The sequence below is a fragment of the Paroedura picta genome, chromosome 4, assembly GCF_049243985.1.
Source record: "Paroedura picta isolate Pp20150507F chromosome 4, Ppicta_v3.0, whole genome shotgun sequence".
Classification (NCBI taxonomy): Eukaryota; Metazoa; Chordata; class Lepidosauria; order Squamata; family Gekkonidae; genus Paroedura; species Paroedura picta.
This window is the reverse complement of record NC_135372.1, coordinates 86,779,211-86,797,626: the sequence shown is the minus strand read 5'-3', so window position 1 is coordinate 86,797,626 and position 18,416 is coordinate 86,779,211. Positions and strand designations below refer to the sequence as shown.

Below are 18,416 nucleotides of genomic sequence, written 5' to 3'. Positions count from 1 at the left end.
ACCACCCCTGCTTTAAAGGACCAATTTAAAAGACATCTTACTTTTAAAGTGCTCTACAGTTTAGCTCCACCCTCTTATACTCCTGCCCTTGATTTTGCTCCTCTGACCATATCCCCCTGAAGCTATTCAAGTGTCTATTATACCCATTCCTAGGTTTGGTACACCTACCTGGAACATTGGATATTGCATCTGCCCCTCCCCATTCATCAAGGACCAATTTTTCCCCACAATCTAGATTCTTAGTTTTAAGTACCAGCATTAGTCCTTCTTGGGTCTCTCCTCCTCTGGGAGGGAATCTCTGCATATGGAACTCAAGGATGCCACAGATACTTATGCGCTGTATAAAAAAATGAAGGAAAATATTTCTGAGCATCGCAAAGCGCGTTTTTTTCCTCCCAAGTGCAGCCCATCCTGACTCACCAGGGTACAGGAAGCACGGCCTCCAGGCAGGAGTCTAGCCCCAGCATCTTCCCACAGTTAACTCTTCCCTCCACTCACTGCACTTTTTCTCCTCCAATACTTACTAAACAGCAAAGTAAAGAGTACTTAATTCTTGCAAATATTCGGGGGCTTCCAAGTGTTCACATTTTATTAGTAACCTCTGTTACATAAACAGATCTGTGCAGTAAGGCTTGCTAGAGGGAACACAGAGCCAATTAGTGCATCTAAAAATATATTGGGGGGGGGGAGAATAGTCTGTCGCAGACAAATGAAGCTTTCCAAGTCTCTGTCCCTCCTTCTGTTCTGTCTTTTAATTAAAACTTGTTCAGTGACATGGGGCAAAAGGAGAAACTCACCGTTTGAGAAAACTTGCATCTACAGTGCTACAAACCAGTTTTTTTAAGGCACTTAAAATGCTTATTTGTTAAAGTTGAATAGCATGCATAATCAGCATGCACACACTCACATACATTGATGAGGACAGATACACACACACACATCTACCTGCTGTAAGAATCTTGAGATTAATCTTGAGATTAAGTGGACAGAGAAGGGTTCAGTATCTAGGATTGCATTTGTTTGTATATGAAATGCTTGATTGGATAAATGGGGTCAGGACGATGGAGAAGCCCTAGTCAAACAGGCAGCATGAAAGATATCCTTTGCAGCAGACTGAATTTCAGTGAAACAGAACAGGGCAGATGCTACAGGACACAGCATTATTCTTCATTTTGCACAGTAGGTGAGAACGTCCCAATGGATCCAACTCCAATAGCTCTTGAGTTAAAAATGAAGGCAAGCAGGACATGTCATTCCATACTGAATTATTCTAACCCAAGCCTACTAAAATTAATGGACTTAGATTGGAGGAATTCTGCAAAGAACTACATCCCTCTCCCTAAAGAGATGCAAAGATACTCTAGAACTTTTTAGACAATGTCTTTATTGGCATTTTAGGCCAAGTCCACAGTGATAACTTCAGGGTGGAAAGAGCCTCTCAAGTGAGTTCAGAAACAGCAAAGCTACAAGAGTTATAATAATACAAAAATAAGAGATCATACATTTTATAGTAGAATAATTCTTTATAGTTTAAGACATTCCCAGATATTGCATCTTTTATACTCCAGCCTGGATGGGACAGGGACCCCGTCCACTCCCTACTCAAATGCAGTACAACAGCCCAGAAGCCACCACTAGCCTTTCTCTCCAGCCCCTGCAGCAATGAGCTACTCCTTGGCTCCATGGTCTAAACCAGCGGTCCCCAACCTTTTCCTTGAGGACCGCTTCTGGGGGTGGGGGAGAGCCGGCCGCCACGCATGCGCAGAGCTGCCATGCATGCGAGGAGCTGCCGCGCATGTGTGTTTGTGTCCCACCGGCGGGTGTAAACGCACACACGTGGCAGCTCCACACAAACGCACAGGGGCAGAGCAGCCACAGATATAAGTTTGCATCCGCTGGGGCCGCTCTGTGCGGCAGCTCTGCACACGCACTTTTGCATCCGCTTGCATGCCGGAGGCTGCGCCTGCCCCCCCCCCTCAGCAAGAAGCTAGCTGGCCACAAGCGAAGCAGCTGCTTTGGCAGCCACTTTGCTTGTAGCCTGGCGAGCTTCTCACTGCAGGGGGGGGGGAGAGGCAGGTGCGGCTGGCGGCAGCCCGGTATCGAGGCCTTCATGGCCTGGTACTGGTCTGCGGACGGGGGGTTGACGACCCCCGGTCTAAACCACCCCATTCAGACTTCTCCTCTGGCCAGTCTACATTGCCAGCTGGCAATGAAGGGCCAGTTTCCAACTATAGTCAGGACAGAGTGACTAGGAATTCAAGTGGTCTTCACGTTCCTGCCAGTATTCTGAATTAGGGCATCCCAGCATGAGAGACGCTCAGCTCCTTCTATACCTGAGGACCACTAATAAAACACACAGAACTAACATGCAGAGCTATCTAAATGTAACTTTAGATACTTTTTAACCATTTGGCACCTGTGATCTATTGTGTAGAGGCAACTGCTTGGATTTAGAAGATTCAGGCTCAATTTACACAGGAAGCCTTGGGCAGATCTCTAAACTCTACTGGTTTTGAGAAAATATTCCAGTAATGTTAGACAAAGATTCTTACTGAAGGCACCCCACACCCTGTACTGCCTCATAGCACAAAAGATGAATAACTCCTTAATTTGCCGAGTGCCACAGGGCTCATTGTTGTTTTCTCAAAAATACACATGCTGAACTCACTAATTTTGTGTAGATGTGCTTTTGCTTCCATGAAGAGCCACTATCATTTCCTCCTCGTTCATTTTGCAAAGTTTCCCCTTCCTTCAGCACAGAGACTATATAAACCAGAAGGATTTAAAGCTGATCGCCCTTAATCCCAGCCACAGACAAGGTATACATTATAAGTGAGCAGAAGGCAGGGTGGGCTGGAGTGGTTCTCACCTGAAACAGCCTCCGTAGGGCCCTCTGGTTGGTCAGTTTGTACTTCCAGGCCAGATACCAGCTGCGTTTCTTTCGAGGCTTGGCTAGTGGATTAGGTTTCCACTCATCCATCATAGTAGGGCAAACAGATAGAGGAGGGCAGCATCTGCTCTTCAGAAGTCACATTCTACTAAAGAGACCTACCAGAGGGATCAGTAAAAGTTGAAGGTTAGAAAGGTAAATTTAGTGAGTATGGTAAAAGCTAAATTTGAAGGTTGAAAGGTAATTTGAATTTTAAAAGTTGAAAGGTAAATTTATTAACTACATTACAAAAGTTTTGATCTTTTGATGTGTATGTCATTTTAATGCTGTTACCCACCCTGAGCGGTGCAGAAGGGTGAGATACAAATGAAAGCATATTATTTCTTTAAAGCTAGGCATAAGAATCGGCATGGTGCAACAGTTAGTGTCAAGCTAGGGTTCTGTTTTGGGGTTCAAGTGTGCATTCAAGCAGTGAAGTTCAGTGGGCAACCCTGGACCAGTCACTCTGACCTACTAACTGGCCATATGCTCTACCACAGCAGTTCAGGGTGGCTGTGAGGATATATGGAGGGGAGGCAGCTATATAAACCACTGAGCTCCTTGAAAGAAGGATGGGATTTTAAAAATCTGGTAAACAAGTCCAAGTTCTATGCCAATGCGGCTCAAGCCCTACACACAAGAACAATCCCCCCCCAAAGAAAAACAATTACAATTTGTTTAACTTGGCCACTTGTTTCCAGACAGCAAGTGGGACCCTTACAAGAGATTTACAACAGATTCTTAAACCTCAATAATTCTCCCCTTCACACTCTGAGTAACCATCTCAAATAGCTCCATAGATATCAAACCATTTATACCCTGCCTGTCCTCTCAGCTCAAGATTGTTTACAAACAGTAACTGCAACATTACAAGTTAATATTAAGAAAAATTAAGAGCCCCAGATACTGCATCCCCTTTTAAAAGATGCCCTTGCAAACCAGTAAGCCTTGCAGCACTTGCTAAAGGCCTCCAATGAAGGCCATTCCATAGAGTATTAGTCATGATGGAGAAGCCTGAGTGGTCCAAATCTGGCAGGTGAACTAACTGGCTCTTGGGAACATATGAGAGGACCGGTCTTTCAGATATGTGGGCCCTGGGGCATGAAAGGATTTAAGGGCCATAACCAGCATCTTGAACTGAACTCAGGGACTGGCAACTGATGCAATTATTTCAAAATGGGTAACATATGCTTCCTTTGGCTCATCCCTGATAAAAACTGGGTGGCCACCCAACATACACAAGGTTACAGTAATCTGACCAAAAGATTACAAAGGCATGGATCAGCATCAGGATCCCATGAACTAGCATAGGCACTGTTTATGGTATATAAAAAAAAGGTGTCTTAGAAGTTTACAATATATATAATAGAATTCTAGAAAGCAATGGATAGAAAAAGGAGGTCTGAGAAGCATTTTTCCCCCAAAGGAGAATTTATTCCCCTGACTTGGTCAAAAAGCCACCTAACAAAGCAACATGCATGCTGCAAGAATGTAAAGAAGCAAGGAGATGCTTTTTAGAGAACATGTTAGCAGGCTACCCAAGAAGCCTGACTGCTCCAGTAAATGGCATTGCTTAGCCCATGCTGCATTTCTCCACCTCTGGTACCTTAGCAAAATTAAGTCATCCAGCATCTTTTCCAGCTCTTTGCCCCAGAGATTATTAGTTTTCTTAACATACTGTGCATCCTTCAACCTGCTCACCTCAAGTGCTAGGAAGAGCTGGAAGATGAGCTATCTTGCATGGCTGCCAACCTTTACACAGATTACGTGTACTTATTGAGAGCTTCTATCCCCTTGGCATGGTCTGGCGAGGGGAGGGGACACACTGTGACAGAAAATACATAACCCCTAACCTACACCTCACTGGCTAACATTACAATCCTAAACACAGTTACTAGGAGACAGAAACTCCTGAGAACAACAAGACTTGTTTCCTACATGCACAGGATTCGAATTCAACTGGTTACCACTGCGAGCACATCACAAAACTAGGCAACGCACTATGCCTGGAGGAGAAAGGCTGCATGCAGCACCAACAAAGCGTTTCCAGCTGCCCGCTATTCCTCTCCACCTCGTCTACGTTTCACACCCCAATGCCCACTTTGACACCTTCAGGTACCCCCCCAAAAAGGTACAGGAGGGCTGGGGATCCTGGGTAAAGAGAAGGCTGCTTTCGCGCTAAGGTGCTTAAAACAAACCTCCAAACAGCACAAACCAGAGAACATGGACGCTTCTCCTACTTCAACATGCTGCCCAGGCCCGGGATTAGCGAGCAGATTTGGTTCAGAACTGATCTCCAGGAGGGTCACCCAAAGAAAACAAAAGCTCAGAAAGGTGGCCGTGATGCCAAAAAGATCATAGAGCCGTGTTAAAAGAGGGGCCGCAGGCGCTTCCCGAAGGGGTCTCTCGCTTGCCCGCCCGCACTCCCTCCCCTCCCCTCCTCTGGCCCAATGGATCACCCGAGTCTACTTACGGGCCGCCACGGGGTTCGCGCTGGGAGTGCTGCTGCTGTCCATGGCCAGGCAGGCACCGCTCAGCCTCCCGAAGCGCATGCCGCGGCACCTCCCAGCCGCCTCCGACCAGTAGCAGGCTCCGGCGCGGCCAGCCTGCAATCGACGCGCCGCTGCTTCCGGCGCGGGGTAGTCGGCTAGAAGGCCGCTCTTAAAGGAGCCCGCGAGGCTCGCCAGGCAGCCTGAAGGGCGGAGCGCCTGTCCGAAAGAACGGTCCGAGGAGGCCGCCTACGCCGTCCGCGCGCCTCGCTCTCTGGGCCGCCCGGTCAAGTTCTTCCGGCTCCTCCTCTGAAGGGGAGGGACGCTGGCGAGAGACCCTCTGCGAGCTGGCCTGGCCTGGCCGGCCTGGCCTGGCCTGGCCTGGCTGCCGGCCGAGCGAGGACGCTCATAGGGAAAGCACGGGGCAGGCTTGGGAGGAGAGAAGTCCAGGGTTAGGCGGAGGCAGCCTGAGCGTCCTTTGCCTCGAAACGCACGAGGCGTATCCCACCCGGGAAGTTGCCGCTTGCCCCGGCAGGCTGCACCACGTCCTTTGAACTGAAAGCTCGCCAAAGACGGAGATAAAGCGTCTCGCTGTGGGGCAGAGTTAAGGGCGTATCGCGCCTGATGGTTTCCGTATTTGTGTCTGTACAATTAAACCACAATACAACCCGCTGAAGATCTTGTATTAGGACAAATGAATGACACAAAACAAGCGGTTATAACCAAAGCCCCGGGCTTCCTAGCTCCAGACAGGAAAAAAAAATACATGCTAAAGACAGCAGCCTACCTTTCTATTTTGGAGAATAATAAGAAAGACGAGCTTTAAGGGACAGGGTAAAAGCTGGAACGGCCCAGAATAGGCATTGAACACACAAGAATGTAAAATATGTGGGTTCCTAGAAAGAACACCAGGCTAATTGGCAAACGAACAGCTTCTTATTGGTGATCTCAGCAGTTGAGCACATGTTGAAGGAAGCAACAGGACTAAGAACCACTGACCAAGCCCCCACTTATATACAAACTTAAGACAAAAGAATCTCCTGCGGCTGAGCCTGATTGGCTCAGTGGAGCTTGACTGGATGAAAAGGATTGGTTCCCTCAAAAGGGAACCTCATAGTGCACTGGCTGGTTCCACATCTGGTTGGATCCCACCTCAGACCTGAAGCTCGGTCTGCAGCAGATCTACCTACACAACAAAGAGTACCATAAAAAAATGATGGGATGCATTACAGACATTGGGGAACAATGGTTTAGAAATGGAAAAGTGGAACTTTCACCCCTTTATTAACCTGTTTAGGGCAAAAATGACTCTGGAACACCCCAGAGCAGGCATTAAACAAGAGTACCACAAACATGGGAATGCATTACAGACACACAAGGACAATATTTTAGAAATGAAAAAGTGGAGCTCCTGCACCTTTATTAACCCGTTCCAGGGCAAAATGTCACTGGAACAACCCAGAACAGGTTGGAATGGGCATTAAATAAATAATAGTACCTCAAAGAGCAGTGGGACATATTTAAGGCATGCCAGAATAATGTTTTGGAACTCCAAACGCAGAAATATTATAGACATTAATCTGTTTAGGGCTGAAATACCTCCAAACATCCCAGAACTGGCCGGAATGAGCATTAAACAAATCATAGTACCCCGAAAAAACACTGGGATACATTCAAGACACTCCAGAACAATGGAGATCAAAACTCAGAAATATTGTGCACAGATTAACCTTTTTCAAGCCAAAATGCCTCCAGAAGGGGAGGAAGGATTCTACAGTTGTGGCTGCATTCCAACCTGAGCAGAGGTTGCCAAAGAGGTGCTGGGTAGTTGTTGCTCATGAGTTCAGGAGTGGGCAAAACAAACCCTGGACCAACCAGAGGCTTCAGTTTCACAGTGCTTCTCCCAGGAATGTGAAGCTTCACAAAACTACAAAGCAAGCTACTACAACCTATTCTAGGTAGATATACAGACCTTCCATCAAGGGAAAAGATAAAGTAGCTGCTAAATGATAGCGGAAGCCAAACAACTGTTTACATAACTAAATTTTGTGCTGCTGCCATTAAGACACACAGCACTTTTAAGGTTAAATTAGTATTCCTATTTCATACAGGTTTCAGATCATCCAGGGATATTTTGAATGTTAAATCTTTTAAAAATCATTTTAAAATTCTAAATTTTATTAATTCTTAAATTGTTTTTTAGATAGTTTCCAATTTGGCACATATATGTTTTATATTGCTGCACTAAAACAACCTGTAGACTTTTCTGATGATTCAGACAGATTTTCTGTAATCTGCTCTTGAGTCTAATCCCGCCGAACCACAAACATTGGCTCAAGAGTCCTGTGTGATCTTAGAAACAAGCACCATGCATTTGAATACTTTTCCCCAGAAATAAATATAGCCCCATTCTGCATGAGCCTGCACAGGCAATGGAACCAGGGAGCTCATTTGAGGTGAGGGCAGAGAGAGCATCAGGGAGCAATCTCCTCAATGGCGGCCAATTAGATCCTTCAAGGAGACTTCAGGAGGCTTTGGGTCTTGTAGCATTCAGGAATCCATCCCACCGCCTCTTTCCCTTGTGTTTGCTGGGAGTTGCTTTTGTTCTGAGTGCCCTTCTTAAAGGGCACTGATCATCCTGTCTCTACAAATGTTGCTATGTTCCTTGCCATTATGCTTCAGTTTTACTCTGAGTTGTGAAGGTGTTGAGTTGACATGTTTGTTACCATGGAAACCATAACATATTGATTTTTTTCCTTGTTGAAGCAATGTCACATTTGTTTCCTAAGCCACAAGGGTGTTTTTTTTAAATTGATTTGCCTACCCCCCCCCCCCGTTGGGAAAACGTAATTTAGGAGGGGGATTTATGTAGCCAGGGTTTTGCTGGCTTACATAGACATGCATGTATACATAAACAGATTAATAAATCCCTTCTAAAGAAGACTCCAGCATGGAATGGCTGGATTAGAAATCATCAAGAAGTCTAACAGAATTTCTCAAGAACTTAATGGTCTGGCATTCCTTTGTCATACTTACAGGCATTAATCAGCTGAACAAAACTAGGGAATGGCACCAATTATTGCTATTGTGAATGGTCTCTGTGTGTCTCATGATTACTCTTGAATTTTATATAACCAGGGCTGAATCTGCACTTACTTTGCTTATTCCGTTGTGGATCCTGCTGAATTCAGATTGATTTGAATTTGGGTCTTCCTCTATCCCCCCTCCCCATTGAAACAGAAAGTGTTCTGCACTTGATTAGGGAAGCTCAGAAGGGGGGGAGCCAAGCGCAGCAGGAGCCTCTTTCTTTTCTTGAAGGTGGGGGGAGAGGATTGGAGACAGCAGCGGAGGGGGAATACGCCCAAGAGAAAGATCTCTGCCAAGAGAGGTTAGGGCTTCTAGAGCTTCTGCCTGGGAAGGAGGAAGCCTTTGAACTGACGCCCTGGCCAATTAGAGCTTTTCTACAACATTGGAGGCTTGAGGCAGAAAGTTAGTTCAGGAAAAGCAGAGAGCTGCACCTTTACTCATGCCGATATTTCAAATATCTAGGGCTATATTCACTCCAGGATATTGTGGGGGAAAGGTAGGGTCACTCCGGATCAATCATGCTTGTTGCAGATGAAAAATTTAAATCTCCCAAAATCAAAATGGAAATCACATTCAGTGTAGATGGCAGGGATTGAATAGATCTGGGATTAGAATAAAAGCTCTGTGCAGATTCAGCCTAGGTCTCACCCTGTATTTCTTGCATCTTACAGCTCTTTAGCCCTGCTCTTTGTAACTTTCTCCCTTCACATCTGATAAAAGAAACTTGTCACTATATCTCTCCCATCTTAATCTTTTTAAAGTGGTGCAACAAAATTGTGTGTTTAAGAATATATAACCCACCCACCCCAAATCTCCACCTGCAATTTGACTAATCAAAACATGGAGCAACAAGCTTCCATAGTACACAGCAGGTAGGTGGCAAGGGAGGGCAGGGGACAAGTCTAAAAGAGCATCCACCAGTAGGTGGCAGCAGAATAGCACATAGACAGATAAAGAAGGGCTTGTTTGAGAAACACTATCCTTCAGTTAGTAAAGGGAGGGGTAAATAACAGATGAGTTTGTTGAGCAGAATCTATAAATATGCTCAATTTTTTTTTCTTTTTGAATTTTTACATTCTTTTGCCTCCAGAGCACTGGAGAAAAATACAACCTAAATTGGGATGGTGAAAGGGAAAATCCTTGAAGAGTGGTGGGATTAAAAAATCTAATAATAAATAAAATATGTAATGTAATGGTTATACATTCATCTCTACCAATGGGTGGTGGTAGGAAAAGTGTTTGAGCCCAGCAGCACCTTTAAGATTTAAACAGAGTTTAAATCTGGGTATAATCTTTCATGTGGATGCATACTTCGGATACATTGAAACAAGACTTCTTCAACCATTACATATAGGGGTATGTAAGGGGGGGGGATTACTTGCCAGGAAGGGCCAATTAGAGTCACGATGCAAAAGTATCTGAGCAATAAATATAGCTAAAAGTAGATTGCAGCAGTTGGCAAGCCCTGTGAACACCAGCAAATACACATACAGATAATAAAAGAGTTAACAATCAGATGTGAGAACTAAGTTTGAGTCCAGAGGCATATTTAAGACCAACAAAGTTTCCTTCTGGGTACAAACAAGGACTCATTGACATAGCACGTGTAAGGAGATAAGAACCTGATATTTTGGGAGTTCCATTGTCCTGAGTGTTATAATAAGTTGTTATTCAGCAATCTCCCACTCCAGTCTGTTTCTGAAATTCCTTTGCAATAAAACAGCTACTTTGGGGTCCCCCACTGAGTGCCCTGGGAGGTTGAAATGTTCCCCTACAGGTGATGTCAGATTTGTATCCATGTATCCTTTGGCATAGGGTTTGACCTGTTTGGCCTATGTGGCAAACTGAAAGGCATTGTTGGCATTTGATGACAAAGATGAGCAAGTGAATGTGCCTGAGATGGTATATTTGCTGCTGTTAGGTCCAGTGATTGTCTGGCAGCAAAGTTGGCATCTAGGTTGCAAACTGGTACCAGTGCCCATGTTCAAATTAGATTCTAGGTGAGGAATTGCTTAAGATTGGGAGGCTGTCTGTGCACAAAAAAGGGTTTCCCTCCAATTCTTGTCCCCCTTTGCCCCCAGTCCAAGAGAGAAAGGTGGAGTATAGATAATGTAAATAAGATAAATGAATATAAATGGCTTGGGCTTGTTTATATGAGCACTGGAGAAATCCAGCTCATCGTCCTGCCTTGACAACAGCCACTTCTGGATATGCCAGTTCCATTCTACCAAATAGTGATGACAAGAGGAGGACCCTCCAGGGTGCACATCTCCATTTTATTTTTTTTGCTGATGGTGGGTACCAGCTTCTCTGTCTCTGCCTGCTTTTCTGTAGCCCATGCTCTCCAGTCTACCACACAAGAATCTCAATGAGACAGCATGCATTACAGTATTTGCACTAAGAAGGTACCCATGTTGTGCAAACATACTCATAAAAGGGCAGGAGCTGCACGGGCCTTAGTGGCATGTTGTGAAACACAGGAGAACAATATTGTTTGGGTATGTTAAAGTGAATGCAAAGCATACAGCTAAATAGTTGGCTGAATTCAGATGAGAAACTCAGGCTTGATCCACACAGGTAGAGGAGTAGTGTTGCCAGATCCAGGTTGAGAAACACCTGGGGATTTGAGGGCAGGGTTTGGGGCATAGTGCCACAGAATGAAACTTTTAAAGTGGCCATGTTCCCAGATAAACCACTCTCTGTTGCCTGGGATCAGTGGTAAAAGCAGGAGATCTCCAGCTACCACCTGGAGGGTGGCAGCCCTAGAAGAATGTGGCGGCAACCAGGTGATTGAGATCTGAAGCAGCAGAATGGGCTGCAGGTGGAAACTTCCTGCAAATAGAAAACCAGCTCAGCAAACCAAGAGAGGGGACAGGCCCTTTCTCCATGGTCTACCATCTTGCACCTTGCATGGGACTGACTGATATGAATGAACCTTCAGAGCTGGAGTCCACCACCCACAGCCCCTTCTAGTGCAGAGCTTGGCTGCCTCACATCCTTCATAAACCAGCTCCTAAGCCCCACTTCCTGCTCTTATGCCTCATTGTACTCTTAGGGGTGTCAGGAGGCAAAGAGACCAGAGAAGCCACAACTAGAGCTGCTACCCTCCAGACATATTCAAACTAGAATTCTGAAACATAGATCTTGCATCAAAAACAAAATATTAGATTCACCCTTGATTTAGAATTTTCTTGAGAATCAACACTCCTCTGAAGACCTCCAATTTCTGGTCTTGAAGAAAGTTGTAGCTCATAAATATGATAAGACAAATCTGTCTAAGATTTACTTCAACAATAGGATTTTTACATATATAGATCACAATCTCTATCATCCGGTGGCCTAAACTCTAGTTTTGACTTGCATCCTTTTATATCATTTGTATTTTGTTCTCCATGTTTCTATATTTATATGTCTGCTATTAATATTGAGCGCACCTCCAGGTGCTACCTGGAGAACTCCAGCTATTAAAAGTCATCTCTGGAAGACCAAGATCAGTTCCCCCGGGGGAAATGACTCCTCTGGAGTGTGGAATCGATGGTACTGTGCTCTGTAGAGGTCCTTCACCTCCCCCAAAACCCCACTATCATGTGACAGTAGCAGACTTCTCATGCCCCCTTAGAAACTCCAACAGGGGCATAAAGTAATGGCTCATCTAGAGTTAGCCCATCAGCGCTGGTTTTTACTTGCCTTAAGGGCCAAATTCAAGGTCCTGCTTCTCACAGTTAAGGCCCTAAATGTCTGGGCCCTGCATTCCTATGGGAGAGCCCCCTTCCAAATGCCTTCCTCTACAATAAGATAAATAAATAAAGCTGTTTCAACTTTCTGTATCAAGGGATCTATGAGAGCATGCAGCAGGGTTTTCTCAGTGGTGGCACTATCTTCTTGGAACTGTTGTCTTAAGATTCAGTTAGCTTCCTCCTTGAGAGTACCCTTTTCTGACAAATAACTTTTAAAATGTTCTGAAGCTTTTGCTGTTCTAAGCTGAATTATGTATTATGAACAAGATACTGGATTCCACACCTTTGTAGCAGCTTAGTTTTTAAAGATGCCATTCTATCACTTTAGTATGTTTGTGATTAAACTATGGAATACACTTTATATTTCTCTGAGCATCTGTTTTTCAGCTGGAGAAAAGTCATTCAGAAATGTTATCAAGCAACCAAATGCACACTTAATCTCAGCCAAATGCACAATTTCTCCTCTCTTCTCCTCCACAACCTGAACTGTAGTGGCTAGCTTTGTTCCTTGATTAGTAACATAACCTCAGGCTTCATTGCAGTAATGCAATGCAGTAAAGAAGGGTGTCTCAGACTGTAAAGGATAGGGTTGCCAATTCTGGTAAGGAAATTCCAGGAGATTTAGAGGCAGAACTTGGGGAGGGTAATGTTTGGGGACTGGAGGGAGTTCAACATGTGAGGCCCTAGAATCCACACTTCAAAGCAACTGTTTTCCCAAGGAAAACTTTGTAGCTTGTGAAGAAGTGATAATTCTGAGAAAACTCCAGATCACAACTAGAGGTTGGCAGCCCCACTGGAAGACACTGTCTAGGTTAGCAGACAATCACCAATTATGCACTGGAGGTTTCATGCCAGGCTGCAGGCTGGAGTTTTAGTCGTGGCAGGTTGTCCCTCCTCTTCCTGCACCCACACGGGGCAGCATTTAGCCTCGTGTGCCTCTTCCGTCCCTGATTTGTGCTCCTGCACGGGAGCTGGGGCAGTGAAGTTCCCAATGCGTAAATAAGGTAAAGATGTCTGATCACATTTAATGTTATAGATATTTGCAGTTGATGACCACCTATTAGATTGTAAAAGTATTTGGTTGGCTCACACACAAAGAAACTCTCTCTTTCTGTAGTAATCACTGGAAACAGTAAGGGCTTTTCCGCACATTGGGCATTATTGCGCGAAGCCTGCTCTCTGGCAAAGAGCGAGACATTATAGTGACTCACTGGCACTCCACACCTCTCGAGCTGTCTTGAATGTTAACAGCTACATTTTGTTCATGTTGCGCTCCTCGCTCGCTGCCAGAAACGTGAGGAGAGAGAGCAGTGTGCTTTAGGCTTGCTGTGTTTTCCCCTGCCTACCACTGTCAATAACTTTGGCCAACCAAATCCCCTCCCAGCATGGCTGATGGACATGTGAACTTCTGGCGATCACCAATATTTAAATTTTTAAAAAATATATACTTATTTGTTTAAATGCCGCATATTCATAGAGGCACAGACAATCTCAGGCGAGGCGTGTGTCCACCTATTAGTTGTTCCAGGCTGTTCTCCATTTTTAAAAGGCACTACCTGTCCCCCGGAAGAAGGGAGAGGGAGGCGGGTGCAAGGGTGGGACATTGGAGGTGGAGGTAGCACTTCTTTGCCTCCATACATTTCTTGTGCTGGTGGACTGCTGGTTGTCCACCAGGGGATAGTGCTTTTTAGGTTGGCGAATCCACTTTTTGGGATTCACCAACTCATGCTTTAAAATGGCAGATATAGCAAAGAGTTTGCCAGCCAGACGCAGGAGGCTGGCAGTGTCACGCGGAGCAGCTGGAATATAGTGTCTTCACCAGGTAAGGATTATGCTAAACTTATGATGTACAGAAAAGTCCTAAATGCATATATATCGACATAGTGGCTTTTCTTCCAAAGACCATTAGAAGTGATAGAAGGGGAGGAAGGGGACCCATGGCCCTGTGAGGGGTTGCCTCTGGAAGGAAGAGCTTGGAAAAACTCTGACAGGAATTACCTCAGTGGGACATGGCAACCATATGGTCACACTGCAGTGCCTGACATGTGCCAGCTTGTTGCTCAGAGCATTAGCCCACAGCTTGCAATGTGCAGAAATTGATCCAGTGTGGGAAAGCTGATACCTTCATGCATTATACAGATGTGCAGTATCAAGGAAGAGAAGTGCCTCTTTCTCCTTTTCTCCACGTATTATCTAACTTGTCAGCAAAGGCTCTACATAGGTCTCATCAAGAGGGGGTATCCTGTGCTTACCTAATATCCCCTCCTCTAACGAAGACAAAGGTAACACTCCAGGAATTACATATTAAGTAGTGACTACATTTTTTGGCTTAGGGTTTTGTTTTTTGCATCTTTCAGATTTTGGTGCTCCTCCCCCCCCCCGCTGCTGGGGGCTGCTTGTTAGCTTTGTAAAGCAACATCACCAGGTGATCCAGAAGGGCAACACTGTTGCTGCCCCAAAAGAGTGACACTAGTGCTAGAGGGTAGCCCCAGTGGAACAGTTTAGGGGTGAATAGGAACTAGGTATGGTTTGCTCAATTCACAACATAGCACACATGCACACACACTCAAGATTCCCCCTCCTTAGCCAACCCATCGTCTGGTGGAAGTGGTCCATACCCACTATGAATAGATCATTTTAATCTTCTGATGAGATCTTGTTTCATGCGTGCACTCTGCAGTGCAAAGGAGCCCATATCTCTGTTCTGGTCAACTGAATTTTCTGTTCTCTTTTTGGCTGCTTCCACACACTGGCAAATCCCTCTTTCCTATCATTACTTACAGCAATGGCCATGTTTTCCCCTTCAGTTCTCTGTCTCTCCTGCTCTCCATTTGCTGTCTTAAAAAAAAAAACCCACAATTGTTTTTTTCTACTTTGTATCTACTTTGGGGCTGTAGGAATTTATCCTATGGAACAATTACAAAAGAGACTCTTCCTCTATAAAACAATGTTTATGGGGGCGGAATTCAAGTATATTTCAAGCAAGCAGCCTTCTTCGGCATGAGGACTGGCAGTGGCATTAGTCTCTTGAAGAATCACGGCAGTCCTTTGTGTGTAAACATCGGGTGGTGCCAAGCATAAGTAAAGCTGTAGTGGAGGATGCAGTTGAAAGCACAAAATGGGGGTTGGGTCAGGGTGCTGAATCTTCCTCTCCATGCCAATTATCTCTCTGCTGGACTTACTTGCAGCCGAGAGGGCTTGATTTGCACATGGGGTGGGGTGGGGGATTGTGGCCAGCTCACCACTTCCTTTTGTAGTTCAAATGTGTTAGAGGTAGGCCCAGGTTTAAAAGTATAAAACTGTTGCCATCATGTAGGCTGCTCAGAGGCATATGGGCTTTCATGGATTTGGGGGCACTTACTTACTAGAAGCCACATGTGTAGAGAAACACATGTGGGTTTGTTGCAGAGCCAGAAGGGGCATCTAGGCTACCACCCAGGGTGCCTGACGAGGAGGAGCTCTGATGGCTGATGGATAGACGGGCCTTCCCATGGGATCAGGTGCTGCCTTCCCCTGGCTGGTTGTGGCTCATCCAGGGCAAGTCAGGCTGCAGTTCGAACTATGGCATCCCACAATATTATTGAATGGATGGGAGGAGGAAAAGATATAATAATTTGCACTAAAATCCTTGGCCTGGTCATGGTTCTTTGGAGAGCTATTTCCTTGACAAATTGTGTTTGTCTAAAATAGGTCTGAATTCTCTCCCCCCCCCCTCAAAAAAAAATTCTTTTGCATCATTTTGGATCTTTTCCTCTTCCTTTGTGTATTTGTTCATGCTTTATAGTGAATACAGCCTCTTATGGTGGTTACTTTCTTTTGAAATCAGATTAGTAAATGTCACTCTATAAACACCGCTGGCCACCGGAGCTAATTTCTAGAGAGAGGAGCTTGGACTCAAACTTGCCTGGAAGCTGCACCGGATGCTCAAGAAGGCCTGGCCTTGGATCCTTGCTTGTGAGGCCAGAAAGGCCTTTTGTTCATGCCACGTGTACATACTTTGCTTTGGCTTCATACACTCATTGTGGTAAAGAGGAGTGGACAAAGGCAGACAGAAGGATGATGCTCAAAATGTGACTGTTACAGCTGATGCACCCGTGGCAAGGGATGGGCTCACTGCTGCTAGATGAAAGTCTCCTTTGCAGAGTGGGCACAGAGTGGCAACACCGATGTGTGTGTGTGGCCCCACCCACTTTTCCAGAGTTTTCAAGTGGGTGATGGGATCAACATTATTTTTTTTGAAAAAACAAAAGCAGGGTTTGCCGGCAAGGGGAATCAAAGCTTGCATTCTCTGTGACTTCAATTTTTACACATTGATTCACCCTCTCTAAACCATGTAGACTAGAGGACAAACAGCATTTTGTTGAACCCTGCCCCCCCCCCGGATATATTCAGAAAGCATAACAAAGTTGGGGGAGTGGGGGGAGAAGCAATTTAAATGTCTTTTCTCCTAGTGCTCAAAAGGGAACAGACCTGATACCAGGTCAAGTGCAGAGGGAGTTCCAAAATCTAGAATGACAGCCGAAAAGCCCCTGTCTCACCCATCTCATGTCTGCAGAGCCTCAGCTGCCAGTTTCCATCACAGGCAGGTTCATGTGAGAGGAGATAAGTCCTTGCAGGCATCTAGCAGTCGCTCTACCATGGTTTGGATAACGCTTTCAAGCAATCTTCCAAGGCAGCTCCACACAGAGTGCATTGTGGCAGTCTATTCTGGAAGTGACCAGACCCTGGGTAACCATAGCCAGACCCTGCTTCTGTCTCAAAGAAGGTGCTGGAGGAGGTGGGGGAGCCAGAGTCTAGCCAGCAGTCATTACAGTCTCTCTCCTCCCACTATCCCTGTGATACAGAAAGAAGAAAAGATGTCCTTGTGCACAGTGGCTGAAATGCCACTGCTTTGTGCTCCTGAGCGGCGGGCAGGATACAGTGACCAGTAGCTCTTTCCACCTCCGCCTCAGCACCTGTTTGCCACACAATGCAAGCAAGCCGTGTGCCTGTCCCTTTGTCTCTCCGCAGGCAGCCATGCTGGCACAGATGTGGTCCAGATCAGATCTCGGTACTCTATTTTTGAATGCATAGCCCTAGAATGCACGATTGAATACTCTTTGTCACATTTCACCAAGCAGAACCAATGGCCTGAGGCTCCCTTGATGTGATGCTTGGGCACATTCTGCAGATTGGTTTAGTGACCCTTCATCCAGTGCTGGAAAAGAAACCTCACCAGATGTCTAGTTCTGGCATGGCTGGTTCAAGGCTGCACTTCGGTCTTGGACTTTGTTTTCCCCTATTAGGATGAAAGTCTATTGGCTGAGATTATTGCTAGCATAAATAGGAACTTCCTGTGCCTCCAAATTGAACACAGTGGCTTAGGAGAAGCACACTGTCCCTGGAGAACGAGGTCCTGGGAATCATATGGTATGCATGAGAAAATAGCAGTTTCTGTAATAAATTCAACCAGAAGTTCATTATTTCAAACATGGCAACAAACTTTTATCCTTTTGACACATCCTAAATTGTAATGGACAAGTCTCCTTCAGCTCAGTACAGAATCCCTTTACGGATGTTATTTTTAAAGTTTCTGTTGGATATTTTAATAGCTAGATGTTTTAGGCTTTCTGTATTTTATATAGCTTTTAATCTGTTATCCACTTTAAGCCATCACTGCATGAGAGAAAGGCAAGTTTATAAATGTTACACACACTTGCACATGTGCACAAACGCAAGCACACAATATATTTGGTGACCATTTGGGGAAAGCTCATCTTTTTCCAAGAGATTACTCCCAGCTCATAATACTGAAGCATGCAAGATGTTGTTGCACTGTGTGTTTGTGTGTGAGCGTGTGCATGATCACGAACAATTTAATATGATCCAGATTACTGCTAAATTCTGCTAGAGCCAAAGGAACAGCCCACAAGTTTAGTATGAGATACATTTTCTTTAGTTGCCCACAAGCCCCAAGTACTTTCAGAACTGAAGTTTCAGCTGCCTCCCTGAAAGCCTGCAATGCGCCATCCAGAGAGATGTCTCTTGGGAGTGAATTCCATGGGGAGAGTTCTGTTACAGGAACTCCTCAACAACACTGGCCACTCCCCTGAAGATCATGGGGCACTCAAGGGCCCCTTAAATGACTGAAGACATCTTGGCCTTGGGGAATGCTGAGGGAAAGACTGTGGTTGA

At 45.3% G+C, this 18,416-nt stretch overlaps 1 protein-coding gene across 3 annotated transcripts in view; it reads right to left on the bottom strand.

Annotated features, from left to right (window-relative positions):
- The window catches only part of POMGNT1 (protein O-linked mannose N-acetylglucosaminyltransferase 1 (beta 1,2-)), a 39,739-nt gene extending 33,352 nt beyond the window's left edge, over positions 1–6,387 (bottom strand). Inside the window, exons 1-3 of one of the 3 annotated variants that reach the window (XM_077333893.1) lie at positions 6,206–6,387; positions 2,870–3,048; positions 254–337 (exon numbers count right to left, since the gene is read on the bottom strand). In XM_077333893.1, the coding sequence (XP_077190008.1) occupies positions 254–337; positions 2,870–2,983 (198 nt within the window). In that variant the 5' untranslated portion in view covers positions 2,984–3,048; positions 6,206–6,387. Of the gene's footprint in view, positions 1–253; positions 338–2,869; positions 3,049–5,402; positions 5,729–6,205 lie in introns of those variants that run through there. The other 2 variants (XM_077333892.1, XM_077333894.1) reach the window with 2 other exon arrangements.
- Positions 6,388–18,416: the final 12,029 nt, after the last annotated feature.